This window comes from Athene cunicularia (genome assembly GCF_003259725.1).
Source record: "Athene cunicularia isolate RWA chromosome 21 unlocalized genomic scaffold, athCun1 chr21_part1, whole genome shotgun sequence".
Lineage (NCBI taxonomy): Eukaryota > Metazoa > Chordata > Aves > Strigiformes > Strigidae > Athene > Athene cunicularia.
This window is the reverse complement of record NW_020799127.1, coordinates 261,098-280,214: the sequence shown is the minus strand read 5'-3', so window position 1 is coordinate 280,214 and position 19,117 is coordinate 261,098. Positions and strand designations below refer to the sequence as shown.

General features: G+C 53.4%; 1 protein-coding gene across 1 annotated transcript in view; it reads left to right on the top strand.

The window, feature by feature from the left end:
- Nucleotides 1–225: 225 nt before the first annotated feature.
- EPHB2 (EPH receptor B2) overlaps nt 226–19,117 on the top strand; it is a 91,589-nt gene continuing 72,697 nt past the window's right edge. Inside the window, 4 exon segments of the mRNA XM_026862497.1 lie at nt 226–293; nt 4,003–4,339; nt 4,342–4,536; nt 4,539–4,685. Of these exon segments, the coding sequence (XP_026718298.1) occupies nt 237–293; nt 4,003–4,339; nt 4,342–4,536; nt 4,539–4,685 (736 nt within the window). The 5' untranslated portion in view covers nt 226–236.

The following is a 19,117-nucleotide window of genomic DNA, read 5'->3' as shown; positions in this document are numbered from 1 at the left end:
TGTATTGCAGGAGACAAGAGGGCTAGGGAGCAATGGGTAGTGGATGGAGAAGCAGATGGATAGAGGGACTCATAGCTGGCTCCTTCTCAGCTGAGACCTAGCCAGAGGGCTTTGTGCAGGCTGGGCTTGATGGGTGCAGTTCTGGTCTGGCTCATCTCCACCTCTTTCTCCAGCCTCAGGCCATTCACCAGCCAGCCACTGACTCCTTGTTTCACCTTCCCCTTGCAGAGACACTGATGGACTCCACAACAGCAACGGCAGAGCTGGGCTGGACAGTGCATCCTCCATCGGGGGTGAGTTATCCTGCCGCGTTATGGGGACGCGGAGCCTGGTCTGGGGGTCTCCTGCCGCACGTGAACATAGGTGGGTTGACTCAACAAAAGTCAGTCACTGAGGCAAAGTGCCTTGACCATGTGAAAAGTCTAGTAGGAAGAGTAAGAGGATGACGACTGTGGTTTCCAGTAACTTTCTAGGAGGTGATGCTTCTAAAAAATACCCCAGTGCTGGGTGAGTGTAATTCTCACCCTACAGCATCAGGCCAATGTGGTGTTGGAGGAATCATACTCTCCATAAAGCTGGCCTGCAGCCACTTAAAAATCAGGGATGGGGAGAAACAAAATGCCAAAGCCACTATCATTTGTCCCCGGTGTCTGACTTGTTATCCCATTGCCTGTCACTTGTAGCAGAAAAGGATGAGGGCGTTGGCCTGTGAGGTTGCACCCCCAGCAGCTGTTTGATCAAGTCCTGCAATGACTGTCCAGCGTCCCTGGCATCTCACGGAGGAACATGTGCTGGCTCAGCAGCGACTGTCTCTTGGCTTTACTGGTGCCAAGAGTCCCCTGAGCCACATCCCAAGACCACCCAGAGCAAGCTCCTTAAAAGAAGAGCTTGGGCAAGGCAGTGCATCCCTGTACCTTCCTGCTCACAACACAACTGGAGCTGCCCCAGCTGCCCCCGCGGGGTTTGTGTGGGGCATCGAGGTGCTTCAGAGAATCCTGCCCAGCTCTGGCTGGCAGCAGCGTGGAGCCCCAGTGCCCAACACCCCCAGACCTGCTCCCTCACGTGTTGGTGGCCCAATCCAGCCTGCCCAAAGCCTGGGGATGTGTCCCATCCCTGTGCATGGAGATGGTGGCTTGGGCTCCATCCTGCCCTCCATCCACCCTCCACAGGGGATGGATGAAGACATTTTTGTGGACCTCACCCCGAGGCTGACAGCAAACCCCCTCCCAGAGCAGGCTTGGCAGAAGAAAAGAAACAGCCAAGAAAAGCCTCCGTTGGGGAGATTAAACCCAGCTCCCGAGCAGCCTGTCTGCCCTGCCATGCTGGGGCGCAGGCACTGCCGGCACCGCTCCCCCATCACCATGATAAAGCCCCACGCCCGCCCGCAAGCCCGACTGCCTCGACAGCGCCAGCCCGGCCGCCAAGGGGGAATGACGGATGCACAATAGGCAGGAGCAGAGGTCAAGTCTTTTTCTCTCCTCGCCCAGCCTTTCTTGTTTGTGGTGTTTCCATATGTAAAGCACGCCTTGCTCCCGGCTCCCCAGCCCCGTGGTAATGAGGCCTGGGCCTGCTGGAAGCCGTCTCCCCGTATTATTGTGCTGCCTTCTTCTTTTGAGCTCCCGGCACGTTAATTAGAGAGCGAGGAGAAAGGGAGAGGCTTCTAATTAAGCATCGAGGAAGCGCAGGGGCTGGTGCACGGGGGTGACTTTCTCTCCCAGCTGAGAAAAGGGAGCTCAGGAGCCCCCTCCGCTCACTGCTGCAGGGATACAGGAGGATGCTGGGGGTCCTGAGCCTGCCCTGTGTGATGCTCCCAGGGCCCCTGTCCCTTTCAGGATGCAGATGCCTGTCTGGGAAGTCCAGCACAGCTCCAGTGTTGCTGGTGGGATTGCCTCCCAACCCCACCTCTGGTCAGGTCTCGGGGGTGACGTATTGTGCATCATGTCCCGCACTGTGCGTGTCACAGGTGGCGATGCTGCTCGTAGGGGTACCTGTGCCCTGCCTCCATCGTTTACTGCTCATCGCCAAGCTGTAGAGACTCTCATTCCACCATGTGCTCCTCCTGCCTGGCCAGGGCTGAGCTTTGCAGGCTCCATCAGGGCCATGCAGGTGTGGATGGGTGTGGGGCAGCACTGGCCATCCCTGGGTCTTGGTGCCTGACATACAGTTTCAGAGTGGTCCAGCTGAGAGTGAGCCACATCAGAGGCAGGGCAAGGGAGGGAGTTGCTTCCCTCTGCCTTGTCCTTGATTCCTCCTCCAAACTGGTGCCTAAAATATGGGGAGATCCTGCAATTTTCCACTATCATGCCAAATTTATTTCTGGAAAATAAAGCAAGTGTTCCCCCTGTGTTTTGCAAGGATGCTCTCCTCCTCCCCCAGCGATGGCAGCAGATTAGCAGCCACTGCCAATCAGAAGTGGTTGGAGCTGTTTGGGGATCTTCCCTGACAGCCTTCTGTTGGGCTGTTAGCCTTGACGTGCGAGGAACAATCTGTCTCTCATCTTGTGAGCCTCCCTCTGCAGTCCTGGATGCCCTTGTGAGGCTGTTTGCAGGCCGAGGGGCTGGGGGTGCTGTGCGCCTGCAGGGTTTTCCCTGCAGACCTCAGTCCTGGCACTGGTGCTGGATCGGGGCTGAGCTGCTGTCCTGGCTTGGATGTTGTGATCCTGCATCCAGGGCAGGGTTGTGCTCATGGTTTCACATCCGTGGGAAACAGCTCAGCTTCCACTTGAACAGCTTTATGAATAAGTTCATGAGAAGTTGTTCCAGCTGGCTGGGACTGTGTCACATGCTAGCTGGACCCTGGTCCCTCCTGTCAGCATCATGAAGGTGCTGTGGGTGGAGAGGCGACAGCACAGGGAGATGCTCTGCTCCCCATAAAGGTCTGGCTAGGGAAGATGCTCTGAGGAGCTGGGTGAAAGGTTCTACTCCCACAAGGACCCTTTCCTGTCTGTGCTTATTGCAGAGTGCTGGCTGCAGCTCTGCCCTGGCCTGGTGCACCACTCTAAAGTCTCCCCATCTTACAGAGGATGGAGACAACAAGAGACAGGCCCTGAGCTCTGTAGAGACTTCTCCAGAGTTTTTAGTTGGCTGGGGGGAGCTGGGCTGAGCTTCCCATGGGGAAATATGTCATCTCTGAGCTGTCTTGCTGAGAAGGATGCTACTGTTGGGCCACGGCTCATAGGACATCCCCTAGATCCAGTTGAGGACAGCTGGGGCTGGGACCTGTGTACACCTGCAGGAGGGACCCCAAACCATCTTGGCCCTTGAAGGGGCAGGGATGAAGGCTACCAGTGGGATCTAGCCCAGCATCTATGTCCCTTTCTGGGTATGCAGCAGGGTCAGTCAGGCTCCCATAAACCTTCCCTCCTGACTTGTTGGGGGGAGGCCTCTGGCCACTGGCCATTTGTGCAGCCGGCCGCCCTCACTGGTGCTCCGGCTGCAGCAGGCGAGGAGGTTTTACGGCTGTGTTACACGCTCCTGAGAAAGCGGGTCCTGTCTGCCACGTCTGTAAGCGTAGCGGCACCGGTGGGAATACATCTGCTAAAGGCATCGTGTTACTTTGCTGGGACGCACTGCCGTACAGTGCAGCCCGCGGGCGGGAGCCCCTGCTAAAGCCATTACTGCCTGCAGAGGAGATGCATGGCCCCACCACGCCCTGCCACCCAGCAGAGGCGCTTGGCCATAAATCTGGGCATGGGGCACAGCGCTGCTGGCAGCGAATGCACCCGAGCTCTGCGGGGGGGGTGGCCACCTTGTCCCCACCGCACGGAGCCTGCCCAGTGTGCAGTGTGGGTCAGACCCTGCCGGGGCGTAGGAGTGGGGAGCTGTGCCAGGGGGAGGTACTAGGCACCAGCGGGGCTGCCTCTATGATGGGGTGGGCGCAGTGTGGGGTGGCTGGTGGTGGCCCAGTCCACCCGCTTGACACGCAGTGGGCTTGGGGGGAGGCGAGGTGGGTGGGGAACGTCAGTTCAGTGCAGCCCCTTGACTTTCTGTGTCCCGTCCACAGTGGGAAGAGGTGAGCGGGTACGACGAGAACATGAACACGATTCGCACCTACCAGGTGTGCAACGTCTTTGAATCCAGCCAGAACAACTGGCTCCGGACCAAGTACATCCGGAGGAGAGGAGCGCACCGCATCCATGTGGAGATGAAATTTTCTGTCCGGGACTGCAGCAGCATCCCTAATGTCCCAGGCTCCTGTAAGGAGACTTTTAATCTTTACTACTTTGAGTCTGACTTTGACTCGGCCACCAAGACTTTTCCTAATTGGATGGAGAACCCTTGGATGAAGGTGGACACAATTGCTGCCGATGAGAGCTTCTCACAGGTGGACCTAGGTGGACGGTGATGAAGATTAACACTGAGGTGCGCAGTTTTGGGCCTGTCTCCAAGAATGGTTTCTACCTGGCCTTCCAGGACTATGGAGGCTGCATGTCCTTGATTGCTGTCCGTGTCTTCTACCGCAAGTGTCCCCGTGTGATCCAGAATGGGGCTGTCTTCCAAGAAACCCTCTCAGGAGCGGAAAGCACCTCGCTGGTGGCAGCCGGGGAACGTGCATCACCAACGCAGAGGAGGTGGACGTGCCAATCAAGCTGTACTGCAACGGGGATGGCGAGTGGCTGGTGCCCATTGGCCGCTGCATGTGCCGGGCGGGCTATGAGTCAGTGGAAAATGGGACTGTCTGCAGAGGTAACCGTTTGCCTTCGGTCTTGGTCCTTGTGCTTGCCTCGCTGCTGATGGGCCATGCCAGTGATGGCAGTTGAGATTTGCAGCTAAGATCTGAACGAGTCTCCTGAGAGTGACCTACTTGGGCAGAGGTGGGAGAGGACCACATGGGGACGTGGGAGAGGAGTATGTATGTGGACACTGACTCCTTCCCCAGTTCCCGCCCCAGGCTCATCTATCCATTGCAGAGGCTCTGCATTACCTCTGGGTCCTCAGAGCCACCGAGTCCAGGGGTGGTGGCCTCTTGCTGATGCCCTCTGTGCTCTCCAGGTCTTGGAGGGACACGTGTGTGTAGCTATGGTGCCTGCCACCAATCTGTAGTCACCTCTCAAAATACTGGGGCTGTTTTCACTTTGGTTTGCACCCTGTGCCTTGGTGTGGGCTGAAATGCTTCTGGGGTGAGGGGAGCGGGAGGGCAGGCACCCAAAGGTGATGTGGTGGGAAGGAGCAGGTTGTCTGCAGGATCACCCTGGTGAGGTGCAAATGGCCCAGGTTGGTGCATGGTCACAGGCTGTTAAGGGCCAGGCTCACCTCTCCAGCCTGGGCACCTCTGAGCCTGGCCCCTGAGCTCCCTCAGCAGCCAGAGGTCTCCTGCCCTGTACATGTTCTCCTGCTGCTGTAGATGTTGAAGGCAGACTCCTGGAGTGCCTGCTCATCACGCTGAGCACCAGCGTGGTCTCAGGCAAGTGAGAGGCTCTGCACGACCCTTCCTGAAAGCACCATGCTCAAACCCATCTCTGTGCCCCTCCCCAGTCATGCGTGGGTATGGGGAGGTTGAGAAAGGAGCTGTTGGGGTTATTGAGAGAGAGATGGGTAGCTGAGAGCTGCTTGTTTAATGGGCACTGGCAACTGTACCATGCACAGAGCAAATCACGGCATTTGGCAAACGGACTCTTCTCCCTCCTGTCCTGGCTGAACATCAAAATCCCATTACAGTTTCGATAGCATCGGCACACTCCGAGCAGAGCTGGGGTTTCTCCAAGATCAATTATAGATATGTCAGTGGACATTGCAGAGTGCAAGGAAGGAGCTGCATCTCCTCTCTTCTTTCTGTGGGAAAGGGTGGCTGGGGAGCACCAAGCAGGCATGGGGAACGTGCTGGTAGTGGGGAGATGGAGAGGAGGATGGACCATGCTTTCTTGGGACTTCAGGTTGGATGGTCCCGTTGGAGAGGGCACCATGTCTCCTGCTGGTGGCTGGGTTGGTCACGAGTCAAGCTATAGGTCCTGATGTGCTGCGGGTGTCATTTAATATCTGTGCTTTGAGTTACTCCTCACTATCTACTGAATGTCTCTGCTTACTGAGCTCAGGGTGATCAAGTGCCCTTCAGCTGTAACAGGGATGGTGCTGGGTCCACTCCTGTTTAACATCTTTATTGATGATCTAGACGAGGGGATGGAGTACACCCTCAGTCAGTTTGCAGATGACACCCAGCTGGGTGGGAGTGTTGATCTGCTCGAGGGTAGGGAGGCTCTGCAGAGAGACCTGGCCAGGCTGGAGCGATGGGCTGAGCCCAACTGGGGGAGTTTCACTGAGGGCAAATGCCGGGGGCTGCCCTTGGGCCACAACAACAGTCACAGAGGGACCTGGGGGGCTTGATTGACAGCTGTCTGAATATGAGCTAGCAGTGAGCCCAGGGGGCCAAGAAGGCCAATGGCATCCTGGCTTGTGTCAGCAGCGTGGCCAGCAGGGACAGGGAAGGGATCTGACCTGTGTGCTCGGCCCTGGTGAGGCCGCCCCTCGCTGAGTGGGTTCAGTTTTGGGCCCCTCACCCCAAAAAGGCCATTGAATGACTCGAGCGTGGCCAGAGAAGGGCAACGGAGCTGGGGCAGGGTCTGGAGCACAGGTCTGCTGGGGAGCGGCTGGGGGAACTGGGGGGGTTCAGTCTGGAGAAGAGGAGGCTGAGGGGAGACCTCCTGGCCCTCGGCAACTCCCTGCCAGGAGGGGGCAGAGAGGGGGGATGAGTCTCTGGAGCCAAGGCCCCAGCGCCAGGCCCCGAGGGAATGGCCTCAAGCTGCCCAGGGCAGGGTCAAGCTGGCTCTGAGGAAGGATTTCTGTGCAGAAGGGGCTGTTGGGCGTTGGAATGGGCTGCCCAGGGCAGGGGGGGAGTCCCCATCCCTGAGGTGTTTAAGAGTAGGGTCAACATAGCGCCGAGGGACATGGTGTAGTTGGGAACTGTCTATGTTAGGTTAATGGTTGGATTGGAGGAGCTTCAAGGCCTTTTCCAACCAAGATGATTCTGTGATTCTGTGGCAGGGGCAGCAAGGAAGTACTGCTGCAAGGCAGTGTGGAAAGGGAGCCTGGCTAATCCCAGCCTTGAAGGGAAGATGGGTGTTTTACAACGCCCAAGTGAAACATTCATAGCAACACTAGAAAACCAAAATGATTCACGTCAGTTTTTCCCTCTCAGCCTTTTATTTTTTTCACCTGAGCGGACCCAGCCCTGCATGGTGCTTTGCTGTGATGCAGTTACAGTTTCTCGGGGCTCCCCGGTCCCACTGCCAGCCCAGCCAGGGGATGGTCCCTTTGCACACCCCAGGGCCAAGAGCACTATCCCTGCAGCCTGGCCTGGCAGAATGGGCAGAATCAGGGGGACCAAGGTGGAGGGAGAGGCCAGGTCTCCTCTTTGTCTGTCAGCAGCACGATTTTGGGAGGTCTGATACCGCGGCAGCTGTTTCTCTAGCCAGTGCTGGCATGCACCTGGCCCTGCGCTCCCTGCGGTCATTAATCATGTGATGGCCAGCAGCCCACTGTCTCCATGGGGCAGCTGGCTCTGGGGCTCCCTTCCCCTTCCCACGTGTGGCTGCAGATCGGGGCTGGATGGGACCCCAGGGTTGTGTCGGATGGGGACACACCCTCTGTTTTCCCCCAGCATCCCCCAGAGAGTGGGGACTGGGGGCAGAGCCAGCCGTGGAGCTGGCAGGACAATCCGTAGCATCCTCATCCTCTCCCAGCCCCCACAGTGATCCCCACAGAGGACTGGGACTGGGGCTGGTCACCCTGGCTTGGTGAGGAGAGGAAGGGCTCTGCTCCCCAGCTTAGCCCAGACAGGACCTGCAGGACGCAGCCCTGCTCCTCTGCCCACCTCCCGCTGTGTCCTTGTCCCCAGTGCCCACAGAGGCAGTGGACAAGCTGCCTGGCTTGGAGGACTCACTCGTACATGTGGCCGGCAGGTTTTCTCGTGTTTCGAGGGGCGGGAGGAAATCTGGGCCCCTTTCCAGATGCAAAACAAAAGCAAATCCAAGCTGGCTTTTGGGGCAAAGTGCTCTCACATGGCTCGGTTGCCCAAATGGGACGTGGCAGGGAGCGTGGGGGACCTGGCTCCCTGGTCCTACCCAGTCAGGGACTCCTGGTGGAAAAGGGCATCCCAAGCAATGACCGGCCCCTCGTGCAGCTGCAAGGTGCTGGAAGGAGTTGCTCATTTTCTCCGCTGGGTTTTTCATCTGGCTAATACAGTGCAGGCCTGCCCACAGCATTGTACACAAGGGATATTTATGGAGGAAGTTCATGCATCTAACAGCTTAAGCTCTTCTAAGCTTGCAGCCCCAGCACAAAAGGATTTGGGGGCAGTTAACAATTCTGTGTGGTTAAGAGATTTTCATTTTGCTGGGTCTTGCTCGCCAATCCCACAGGGCCCTGCGAGGGGCTGGCTGCCCGCTCCTCTTCGCCGTGTGCTCCTCCACTCACTCCCCTGCTCCTTTCCGCTGCGCTGCCTAGGGGCTCCATGCACGCGCCTCCCCTCACCCCCCCAGCCTGATACGCCCAGCCCCATCCTCCCTGCTTCTCCGCTTCACCTTCTCCTGCTCCCTGCCTGCGTCTTTTTTCTCCATCTCCCTGTTCTTTGTCTGCCGCCTCCCCCCTTCTTCCCCGCCTGTCCCTCCCATGCAGCATATTAAGCGCATTTCTCTCTCTGCCTCTCTTATTCATTGGCTCCCCTCTGCAACGGCGGAGGCAGAGCCTTTGTGCTGCCTGCTTTCGCTGTCTGGACTGGACGGTAGACAAATGCTGCCTGCAAGGGTCTCTGCCTGCTCAGGGATGGCAGACTCTGGTTGCTGGTCCTAACTGTTGAACCCTGCGTCCATCTCCAGCTTCTCTCCATCTCTAGAGGACATCTGCCCTCATGTCTGCTCACTGTTTGCAGCTCTTCCTGCTTGAACTCGTACAGCACCGAGCACAGGGAGTCCTGGTCTTTCCACAGTAACAAGGGATGGTTTTACCCTGGCAGAAGCTGGTGGTGACACTCTCTTGCTGTGGCATCATCCCTTGGGGTCACAGGCATTTCTGAGGAGAGGAGCTGGTTCCATGCTGGGAGGAGGAGAAACCTGGTCACCTAGATGGTCTGTAGAAGATGCAGGCTGTCACCTCTCTTCTCCAGCTCCAAGTGGAGCCAGGCCACCCCTGTGGGGAGCCTGAGGGCTCAATAGTGTGTCCCTTTGGAGCCTGCACTGCCTTCCTCCTGCTCCTTCCCTGGGTGGCAGAGCCAGGAGGGGGGATGTGGCGGTCCTGGCCCAGCTCCGGCCCCCAGCCTGGTGCCGGTCCTGTTCAGCCTCACCACCACCACAGCCTGGTTCCACCAGTGGGCCAGCTGGATACTCCTAGGTCAGCTCCTGCACTGATGCAGCCCAAGTCCAGCCTAAAGGGAGAAGTGTGACCTGGGGCGTTATTGCTGTAGTGGGCTGATACATGGGGTGTCCCAGCCTGGGGCTGTACAGGGTGGGCTGGTGGGTTTTGGTAGGGTTATGCCCTCGCAGATTTGTGTCCTACAGCTGAGGTCCATGAGGAGCTTCCCTGCCTGTGCTTGCAGGCTATTTTGAGGTGGAGTGCAGCAGATTTGCCACCATCCCACCGTGTGCTGGGGATGTGGGTGCAGAGGCCGTGGTGTCGAGCACCCAGAGCTATTCCTCTATCACAGAGATGTGGGAAGCAGCAGGGTCAGTCCCAGCTGGGCTGGGCTTGGGTTTTGGAGGGCAGCAAGCATGTGCTAAGGGCTTTGAGGGGCGTGCAGCTTATTGACATGCCAGAGAAGGGTATGTCCTAGCTGTCTTACAGTGTCCCATACGTACATGATGTGTTGAAGATAAGAGGCTATTTCTGGCTCCATGCCTGTTTTGGGTCTGGGCCTCCAGTGATAATGCTGGACCCAGCCAATATGTTGTAAGGCCCTAGGGGTAATTAAGTTCTTACAGGAAACATTCCTGGTTGAGCTGGAGCAGATACAACCAATAGTGATGTAAATGTTTCCAGAGATGGAGAATTGCCCGTTAAACACTTCAAGCAGTCTCTCCAGCCTTTTTATCCCTGGCTGTGCCTGGCACTCAGACCTCAGTGACCTTTGTCCATCACTGCACCTCTGCTTTCCTTGTGCCTGTTTAAGAGTCATCTTGGCCCCTGGTCCTCTGGTAAGATTTTTGGCCAGGTTTTTTGGCTCTTCCTGGCCCTTGGCACTGCTTTAGCCTTTCTGCTGGCAAATCCACCGTCCCACGTACTACAGAATGCTTATAGTGACTAGCTGAGTGCTGGAGGGGATACTGAGATTTCTCTCTCCCTACATCCTCCCTTTGCTTTAATCATTTTGGCATTGACATTGCTCTGGGTGCTTTTGATGGATCTTTGTCATTCCTGGTGGGATTTGGAGCAGATAACCACCGTGGCCCCCATCCTTGTCCCCAGAGGTGCGATTTGACATGTGTTTGTACTGAAATGCACATTCCTTGCTCGTGCTCTGCTCACTGAGGCATCCGGATTGCTGTGTATCAGGAACCCATCATCTTCAGTATTTACCACACTACAACTTCCATGTCATCAGCTAACTTTATTGGGAATGCTTTGGGTTTTCTCCTGGGTCACTGATAAAAATGTTAAATAGCCCAGAGGCATGAACCAAATTTGTTGGCTCTAGTAGAAACAGACCTGCTCTCTGCACATTCCCTGCTTAGATCTCAGAGCATAGCAGTATCAGCTCGCCAAGTTTTAATGCGTTGAATATGTCCCACAGTGTTGGTGGACCCTCTAATTTCTGGATCAAAATATCATGTGTTACCAAGGGAAATGCTGTGCAGAAGTTTGGGTGAGTTGCATTAACGCTGTTACCTCTCCCAGCCAATCTTGTAATTGCATCAAAAAACCATAAAAGGCTAATTTGCATTAATCTGTTTTCCATAAATGTACGTAGGTTGGAACAACTATTACTACCTTCCTTTGATCCTTTGCTGACCAAATCCTGTAGCTGGCACATCCTTATTTGACTGGTACTGACGTTGCAGTGGCAGTCCTAAAATAGCTAAAGACTGCCTCATTTAACAAATAGTTTTTTCCTACATCTCTGAAACATCCTACTACTTCATGGTGTGTGGAAAGTGAACATTAACTGTCTACTGGTTCATGAGCCATCTCTTTAAAAACTTTTAGGTAAATGCTATCCTGACACCCTGATTTAACAATGTTTAACTTTAGTAGCTGCTATTTAACATCTTGAGTTACTGCTGGAATGGAAAGTATTTCACCATCATCCTATAAGATGATTACATCACCTGGCTTCTTCCCAAGTACAAAACAGGAATTTGTCTGCCTTTTCTACAGGGTTGTTGACAATTTGAATGCTCCCAGCCGGCCGTGGCTTGATGTCATTGTGGATACTGCTCTTTGGGCTTCTCCCTCTCCTCCCTCTCTGTCTGGGAAGCAAGAATACAGCGTCTTTCTTTACATTGCTTTGATTCTTCTCCCTCCTGCTTCTTGCTGACCCCTCCATGTTGTGAATCCAATTAGGGCCGCGGTGAGGATTGCAGCTGCTCAGTATTAACCACTCCAAGCCTGCTTGGTGCACCCTGGAGTTGGAGGAGATGCCAGCCTGTTCTCTGCGCATTCCTGGGTAGTGTTTGGGCTTCTGGAGGTTGGAGTAGGACCACGGGGAGCCTAGCAGAGAAAGAAGGTGTCAGATGGCAGGGTTGAGGCATTTATTTCCTGGTGGTTCGAAGCCCTGAGAGATGCTGACCTCTCGACGAGGGTCATAGGCATCCAGGAATCGAGCAAGACAACTGCTGCTGAAGGAGGGAGATGAACAACTCACCTCAGAACAGGAAATGCTGTTTGTGAGGGTCTAGACCTTCATGGCCAAAAGCAGGCAAAGGAAATGAAAAGTGCTTTCTCATTTTACTTTCAAGGCAAAGGACTGGCTGAGACCTTCTGCAAAAGTCTTTTCTCTAGAGAGAAAGGGAGGAGACGAGGTTTTCCAGGACATGTGTGTGATTTTTGAACAGCATTGAACATTGCAGAACATCCCCAGCCCTGTTGTGAAAGTGTAGGAAAGACCCCAGCAGGCTGCAGAAGAGAACCTGAGAGGAGCCCACTGGAAGCTTGGAGGGGAACAGCATATTCTCATTTATTAATATGGGCAGGTCATGAATCCCTCGGGCTGGAGGAAGGGATGGAGATCTCAGATCTGGCAAAACCCATTGAGAGTTTCCTAATGGAAGTGAGGGCCACCCCAGGATTTCTGAGAGAGACATGGTGGAGTTTTGCATTGCCACTATCTGCCATAGGTGGTGCTTCCCAGTCCCTTTGCATAAGCCCTTTGTTCTCTCTTCGAAAGATCTTTCCCAGAAAAACAAAGGTATCTGCTCTCCTTCCCACTTTGGGACAGGTTGCTCCCTTCATCCTCACTCCCCAGGCATTTCATGGTGCTGTGATCAGCAAGAAGGTGGGAGGAGATGAGTGAGAGCAGAGCTGGAGGGTTCCACCAGAATGATGTCCCCTCTGACCCTCCACATGCACTAACTGTGCCCAGGGTGCAGCGATGGGAACCTCTGATGTCTACTGATAAGAAAATCCCACCACCACTACCCCTGACTTACTTTTGCAGATGGAACACCATTTTGGATCAAATACCACATTCCTGGTCTTGCTACACCCACGTGAGTGGGGAATAGGGGCTCTGGCAGCATCCCGTGCCGACACCGGCAGGAGAGCAGCATTTATTCCTGCTTTTCCTCTCTCTCCTTCATAGGCCTCCCCCCCTTTTTTTTTTTTTTTTCCCTTTTTTTTTCCTGACAAAAGTGGTAAACATAAGAACTGGAATGAATAGCTGGGATCCAGGCCCAGGCTTCCAGAATTTTAACTCATTATTGCCATAAGATGAAGGGAGCATGGTTTTTAAAAGTAGTTTTTCCTTTGAATCAAAGCACTCAGAGATGTGGGGATCAAGGAGGGTTTTTCTGTGAGTTCAGTGTAGTGCTGAATCTTTGTGGGGCAAGAGAATAATATTCTTCATCCTATGTAGCTTGAGGGAAATTGGAAAACACTGCTTTTGAGGATTTTTTTTTTTAATTTGAGATTTTTCTGTGAGTCAGGCCAAAGCCAAGAGATTGTTTTGAACGTTTAATTTTGGGAAATACCCTCAGACAGTTCTCTGTGGGGAGAGATGCTGATTTAAAGTTGGTCTGATGTCAGATGATAGCTTTGTAAGAGCATGGTTATTTCATATTAGTGATGCAAGGTAAAAATCTTACAGAAAATTTAATCTAGAAGCCATGATTAGCTTAATTAGCTCCAGGGAAACTCTTTATTGTTCCCCATATGCCTTAGAAACATAGTATATCACTGGAAAGTACACATAAAAGTCCCCATAAAGGTTAGGAAATGGAATCAAAGTGTTCATAGCTCACACGATGGCAGTGTTTACATAGACCAAACTTCAAACAGTTTTATATTAGGTTTAGCCCAGCAAGCTACACATTTTCACATTTTGAAGGAGTCCTTAAGTTCAGTGACACTGATCGAGGTACTCTGTCCTTGGGTGTTATTATAAAGAAGGAGTTTCATGAAGGATGTGGAGCAAAACCAGGCAGAAGCGCTGTGAGTGCTGTCTGGGGAGTCTAAGGCATCCCCTTGTTACCTCCATTTCTTGGCATTTGGGGAACTGGCATCTAAAAAAAAGAAAATAAAAAACCAAAAAATCTTGTTAAGTATTAAAAAGAGAAGAAATATGAAAGAAGAGGCACAGCCCGGCAGACCATGGGATGTGGCCAGCAGCTGGTTTAAGGCAGGGCTGCAAAGTGCTGCTGTGCTTTGGGTGGGCTGGGGCCGCACTGGAAATACATTTACAAGCAGAAGGGCCTCTGAAACAGCATCCTTGACTTCCTCACTACCAGTGAGCTTCAGGAGGAGTCTTCCTCCAAGTGGATGGCAGCCCCATGCCTACCTGGCTCCGATGCCTTTGCTGGAGACCAGCATCTGAACAGGAAGTGGGGACACTGGGTGTAATTTGCAGAATGGCAGGTTGTAAAGGCTGGAAAATGGGCAACAAGGTATAGCCTGAGCAGGAAACTGTAAGTCACTGCATCTTGAAAGCACCCTGTTAAGGGGAGACAGAAAAAAGTCCTACTCCGACCCAGAGCTACCAACTCAGTGTATTGCTCCTGCATTTTCTTCCAAAGGCACCCTAAAGGAGGACCTGTGTGAACACAATGTGTTCTACAGGTAGGTGACTCCTGTGAAGCCTTTTCAGGTCTCTGAAGCAAGGTCTTCAAAGACAGACAGCTCTTCTTTGCTTCAGTGGGTTGAAACAACACCTGCCAAGATGTTAGCACCCTCCTGGAGTCCTTGGGGTATTTACTGGGGGTATCGACTTTGCTCCTTGTGTCAGAAAGTAGATAGACCTTAGCAAAAGCCATCTCATGGTTTCAGTTGGCCAACAGGGATCTTGACTCTTGAGTGTATGGTTCTGTGCTCAAGCACGTCCTGAGCACTTGGGTTGGGTCTCCCCTCTGCAGTGGGCTGTGGTACTGTATGATGGTGCAGTGGCAGCCGGGGAGGTGATGGGCATGCTGGTCAGGGTCCCACTGGAGGTCCACAGGTTTGGTGGGCAACAGCTAGAAATAATTCCTATGGCTAGTGGGACAAATTCAAAATGCATTTTGAGGGAGTATCTGGTTCATCAGAACCTAGACACTGAAATTTTCAAGGATGACAAGCTCCTACTTGCAGAGTCTTTTTGCACTTTCAGATTGTTGTCACATGCAGAGATCATGGAGACCCTGTGTTCAAGAAGACAATTTTTAAGTCTGAAACCATAGATAGCAATTTCGTTTGAAAACATTATGATCCCAGGAGTACCATGGCTGTTACACCTGCAGCTGTGACAGGAGACAGGAGTAGACTGAACAATAAACAGACACGTGACAAAGGCTTTATTAATTTCAAACTATCAAAATGCCCAAACCCTCAAGATTGGTAAGAATTAAAGTGCAGCCTGAAGTGGAGCCCATAAAGTGGAGTAATGCGGATGCTTCGCTCCAAAAATGGCATTTCTCCCAGCCTGTATGGCTTTTGAAAAGATCGTAGCGACTTCTGAAGCGGCTGTAGTAACAGATAATATTTGTCAAGCAGCAAACAGCACACTCCATTAAACGCACGGTATCTGCCTTTTTACAGCATCGGCTCTCCAGGAGGCTTTCTGTGGAGACACGGGAAGGGTCTGTGCAGCGTCAGGGACATGTTTGCTCTCAGACCTCAGCGGGTGGTTTCCATCACACCATTCCCCCTTTCTCCCTGCCCTTCAGGAGGAGCTGTTCCTGAGCACAGTGTCTGCATCCTCGTGGGGCTTGCAGAGCCTGTGGATGTGGGCTGCGCCCCTGTGCAGCAGCGCAAAGTGCCCACCTGCGTGGAACGTCAAGGGTCAGGCGGGATAAAGGACATTGCTGGGCATCAGACCCTTAGCCAGGGATTTCTAAGGTACTGATCTATCTCTTGAGGTATTTCAGTAGAAACCAACCATTTTTCATGAGCCTTCCTCTCCCCCTTTCCCTCCCTTTCCTTTTTGCTTATTCTTCCAGTCTCATGTGCTGGTGACAATTTTACAGGAATCCATATTGCTGTCACCATGATCAAGACCATTATTTTGGCAGATAATCTCCCCATTCATCCCTGCCTAGATGGTTCACAATCCTATAGCACTGTCTTTGGCTTGCGGGAAGCTATGACGAAGGAGGAGGAGGAGGTGATGCCTTGGGCAGTGGATGCCAGAGCTGCTCACTCATGCCAGCCATCACCCAGAGGATTCCCGTAGTTGAAGGCAGGAAGCTTAGGAGGGTTTCCCACAGTGGAAACGCTACTGCTGCAGGCCTTTCCTTGCAACATGGCAAGCAAAATTAATTCCGAGCCTTTCGGTGTATGCACACAGTCCTCCTTAATAAAACTGAAAGAGTAAAAGCAGGGAAAACAGGATTAGGAGAAACAATCGAGGAGTGACTCACACCCAGAGAAGCTTCTTGTTCATCTTTCCCTGCTGTGCACTGCAATGATGGATTAAAAATTACCTTAATTTGCCATTGCATTGCTACTTGCCGTCCACAGTGTGCTTCCTAGTGCGTGGTGCCTCGCCAGCCTTCCTCTCATTTGGAGGAGGCAGCAGTGCTGTAATTTTCAGTCACCTTCACAAGCACAGTTGTCAGGCTGTTACCGTCAGCTACGTCAGCTCGGACATTGATCCAGGCAATAATGTTGGTGTTTTACTCTCAATTTACACCCTAGGAGAGGACCTGTGTCACTGACTGAAGAACAAGAGAGGGGTTAGCTGTTGTAGGAAAAATAATCTCCAGGCTTTCTCAAGCTTGGTCTTCTAGCTGTAGCTGTGCAAATCCTAGCCTTAGGACCGGCACAAGGTCTGCAGTGCTGGAAGTAGCAGGGTGCACTGGTTGGCCCTCGGTTACTCCTTTCGGTGGTTGTTCTGCTTTCTAAAGAGGATTAGGAGGCCAGAAGAGGAACTTTTATCATGCCCACTGCTTACTCGCATTGCCACCATGAGTATTAATTTGCAAATAGAGTGACAAATCTGAGCGTGTGTATCTTCAGGATACCCTATAATTAGAACTGGTCTTTTTTTTGCTTCTGGAAAGGTTTTTGCTGTCTGGCTCAGATGGAAGCGATCCCAGTTTGTTTTTGTTTCTCTTGAATTAGAGCACGGCTGCTCTTTCCAGGATTTCCCAGGCAAAAATATGCGCATGGGGACCTGCCCAACATGCATGGTGGTTCCTTTAGGACACATCAAGCCCAACGCATGTGTGCTTCACATGCAGCATGCTCAAGAGCTTTGATGATTTTGGGTGTATTTGGCTCTCTGCACTTTTGCAGAGGCCACGGCAGGGATTTGTTCATGTGCAAAGGCTGTTTTTCTGCCGCTTCCAGCTGCAAGGCAGATACCGAGTGGCTGGGAGTGTGGGAAGAGGGGGTACGCGTGGGAAAGCAGTCAGAGCATAACGTGCAAAGCTGAGCAGAGGGTTCAGACTGGATGCAAGTGCAGTTTTGCTGCTCAATCCTGCCTAAAGAAGAAAGGTTAGTGCAGCACATATCTCTGGCAGCAGAAGTCTTCCTTCCAGACCGGGTTGCCTGACACCAGGGCTGCCTCGGCTGCTGCTGTGGGAAGGGATCGGAAGGGCCTTGGTGGAAACCAGGAGGAGGTTACTGAGCCAGGGATGGGGTAGCAGGACACGTGGGACCATTGCAGCTGCGCCAGCCCAACTGTGTGCATACGTTTGGGGGGGGGGGAATGATGGGGTTTCCATGGAAACGGGAGCTGTGATTTCCTGCACACTGATATGTTGGAAGGCCAAAAGCAAATGAGGGTGAGGGTGAGAGAGAGGAAGCAGCGTATGGTGGGCAATATGCTCTCCCTGGGGACCTTCGTCCGTGAGCGTGGAGGAGAGGAGGGAAGGGGGACATTTCGGCAGCCTGAGCTTGTTCGGTGTCTCCCTGAAGCTCAGAGTGTGGCTGGGAGCGGGGACCAGCCCTGCTAGAGGGCTCTGGCAGGGGCAGCATCTGTACATGTGCATCCCCAGCATGGTGTATACTCCTGCTGTGGCAAGGGCTGCTTAGCTCAACATGAGCTTGCAAGGATGCAGCATCACGACAGAGCTCCACACCAGCTCAGGTAGCACAGTAATGGGCAGGATTAATTAATTAGCCTTGAAGGAGCTGCAGTAATAGCACTCTTGGTGTTTGGTGTGTAGCCTCTGCTTCTGTGCATCACCTCTGTGTGCGCCGTGGCTTCCCCATCGTGGCACCACGGCATGCAAGTACCACTGCAGGAGGGTGCCGAGGGTAGATCAGGACAGGGGTGAGACACCAGCCAGGGTGGAGGTGACACCCCTAGACAGAGACATGCGCAGCCAGGTCCAGCAGGAGGGTGGGACACCTTCAGACAGCTGCCGTGTCCCAACACAGGCACATCTGGCTCAGACGTGGTGCAGAGTGCGAGGCTTGCAGGGGTCCCAGGTATTTCATCCTGCTGTGAGCTGACTGGCTGGATCCTCCTTGGAGTGCAGGTGTGCACGTCCCTCGTGCCCTGCGGCTGTGTGGCGTTGCCCTGGCACCGCTGCATCTGCACCCTTGGGCTGGCGTGTCCTTGTCCCCACCGTCACACGCCTCCTTCAAACCTGCAGGCCGGGTGGCGGCTGCAGCAGTGATGAGTGCTGGAGCTGCTAGCAGACTGGAAATGTCTTTTGTCAAAGCTTGAGATGCCTCCAACCTCCTTTAATTAAAGACAATTACTGCTTTCAGCCCCTCTTCACAGCTCAGCTGGGTTGTTTGCAAACACACAGCTGTGGGAGTCTTTGTGCCCCTCTCTGAGTCCCGGTTCCCTGGAGACGCACAGAGGTTTCTTTATTATCAGCATTAGGGCTAGCGAGCAGCTGAGGAGGAGGAGGGGGTGTCCTGGGTTCCCAGGGTGTTCTGAGGTGCAGCGCCAGCTTTGCAGGGCAGCCTGGAGCAACCCTGCCTGTCTGTGTCCAGCCTCTCCTGTAAAACCTCCTGCATGGTAAAGCAGCACACGGTGCTGCACTGCAGGGGGACAGTGGCTTTATCCAGGTGTGAAGAGAAATGAAGCAGGGGGATGACTGATAATGGAGGTATTTGGGCTGCAAAGAAGGTGGCTCGTGACCCTGACTCCAGAGATGGGACTGAGCAGACCCAGGCTGTAAACATGGAATATGTAGTTTTCAATATTGCTCTACTGAGTTAGCCATGACTTGGCATGGTTGTGTAAAGAGGCTGCTTCACCTCATTGCAGGAGCTCCACCAGGCAGGCCAAATCATAGAATCAGAGAGTCCTTCAGGTTGGAAAAGCCCATTTGGGATCATCGAGTCCAACCCACAGCCCGACTCTACAAAGTTCTCCCCTACCCCACATCCCCCCACAGCTCATCCAAACAGCCCTTAAACACCCCCAGGGATGGGGACTCCACCCCCTCCCTGGGCAACCTATTCTACTCTGACCACTCTTTCTGTGAAGTTTTTTCCTCATGTCCAGTCTGACCCTCCCCTGTCACAGTTTCAAGCCGTTCCCTCTTGTTCTGTCACTAATTCCCTGTGGGAAGAGCCCAGCACCAACCTCTCTGCAGTGTCCT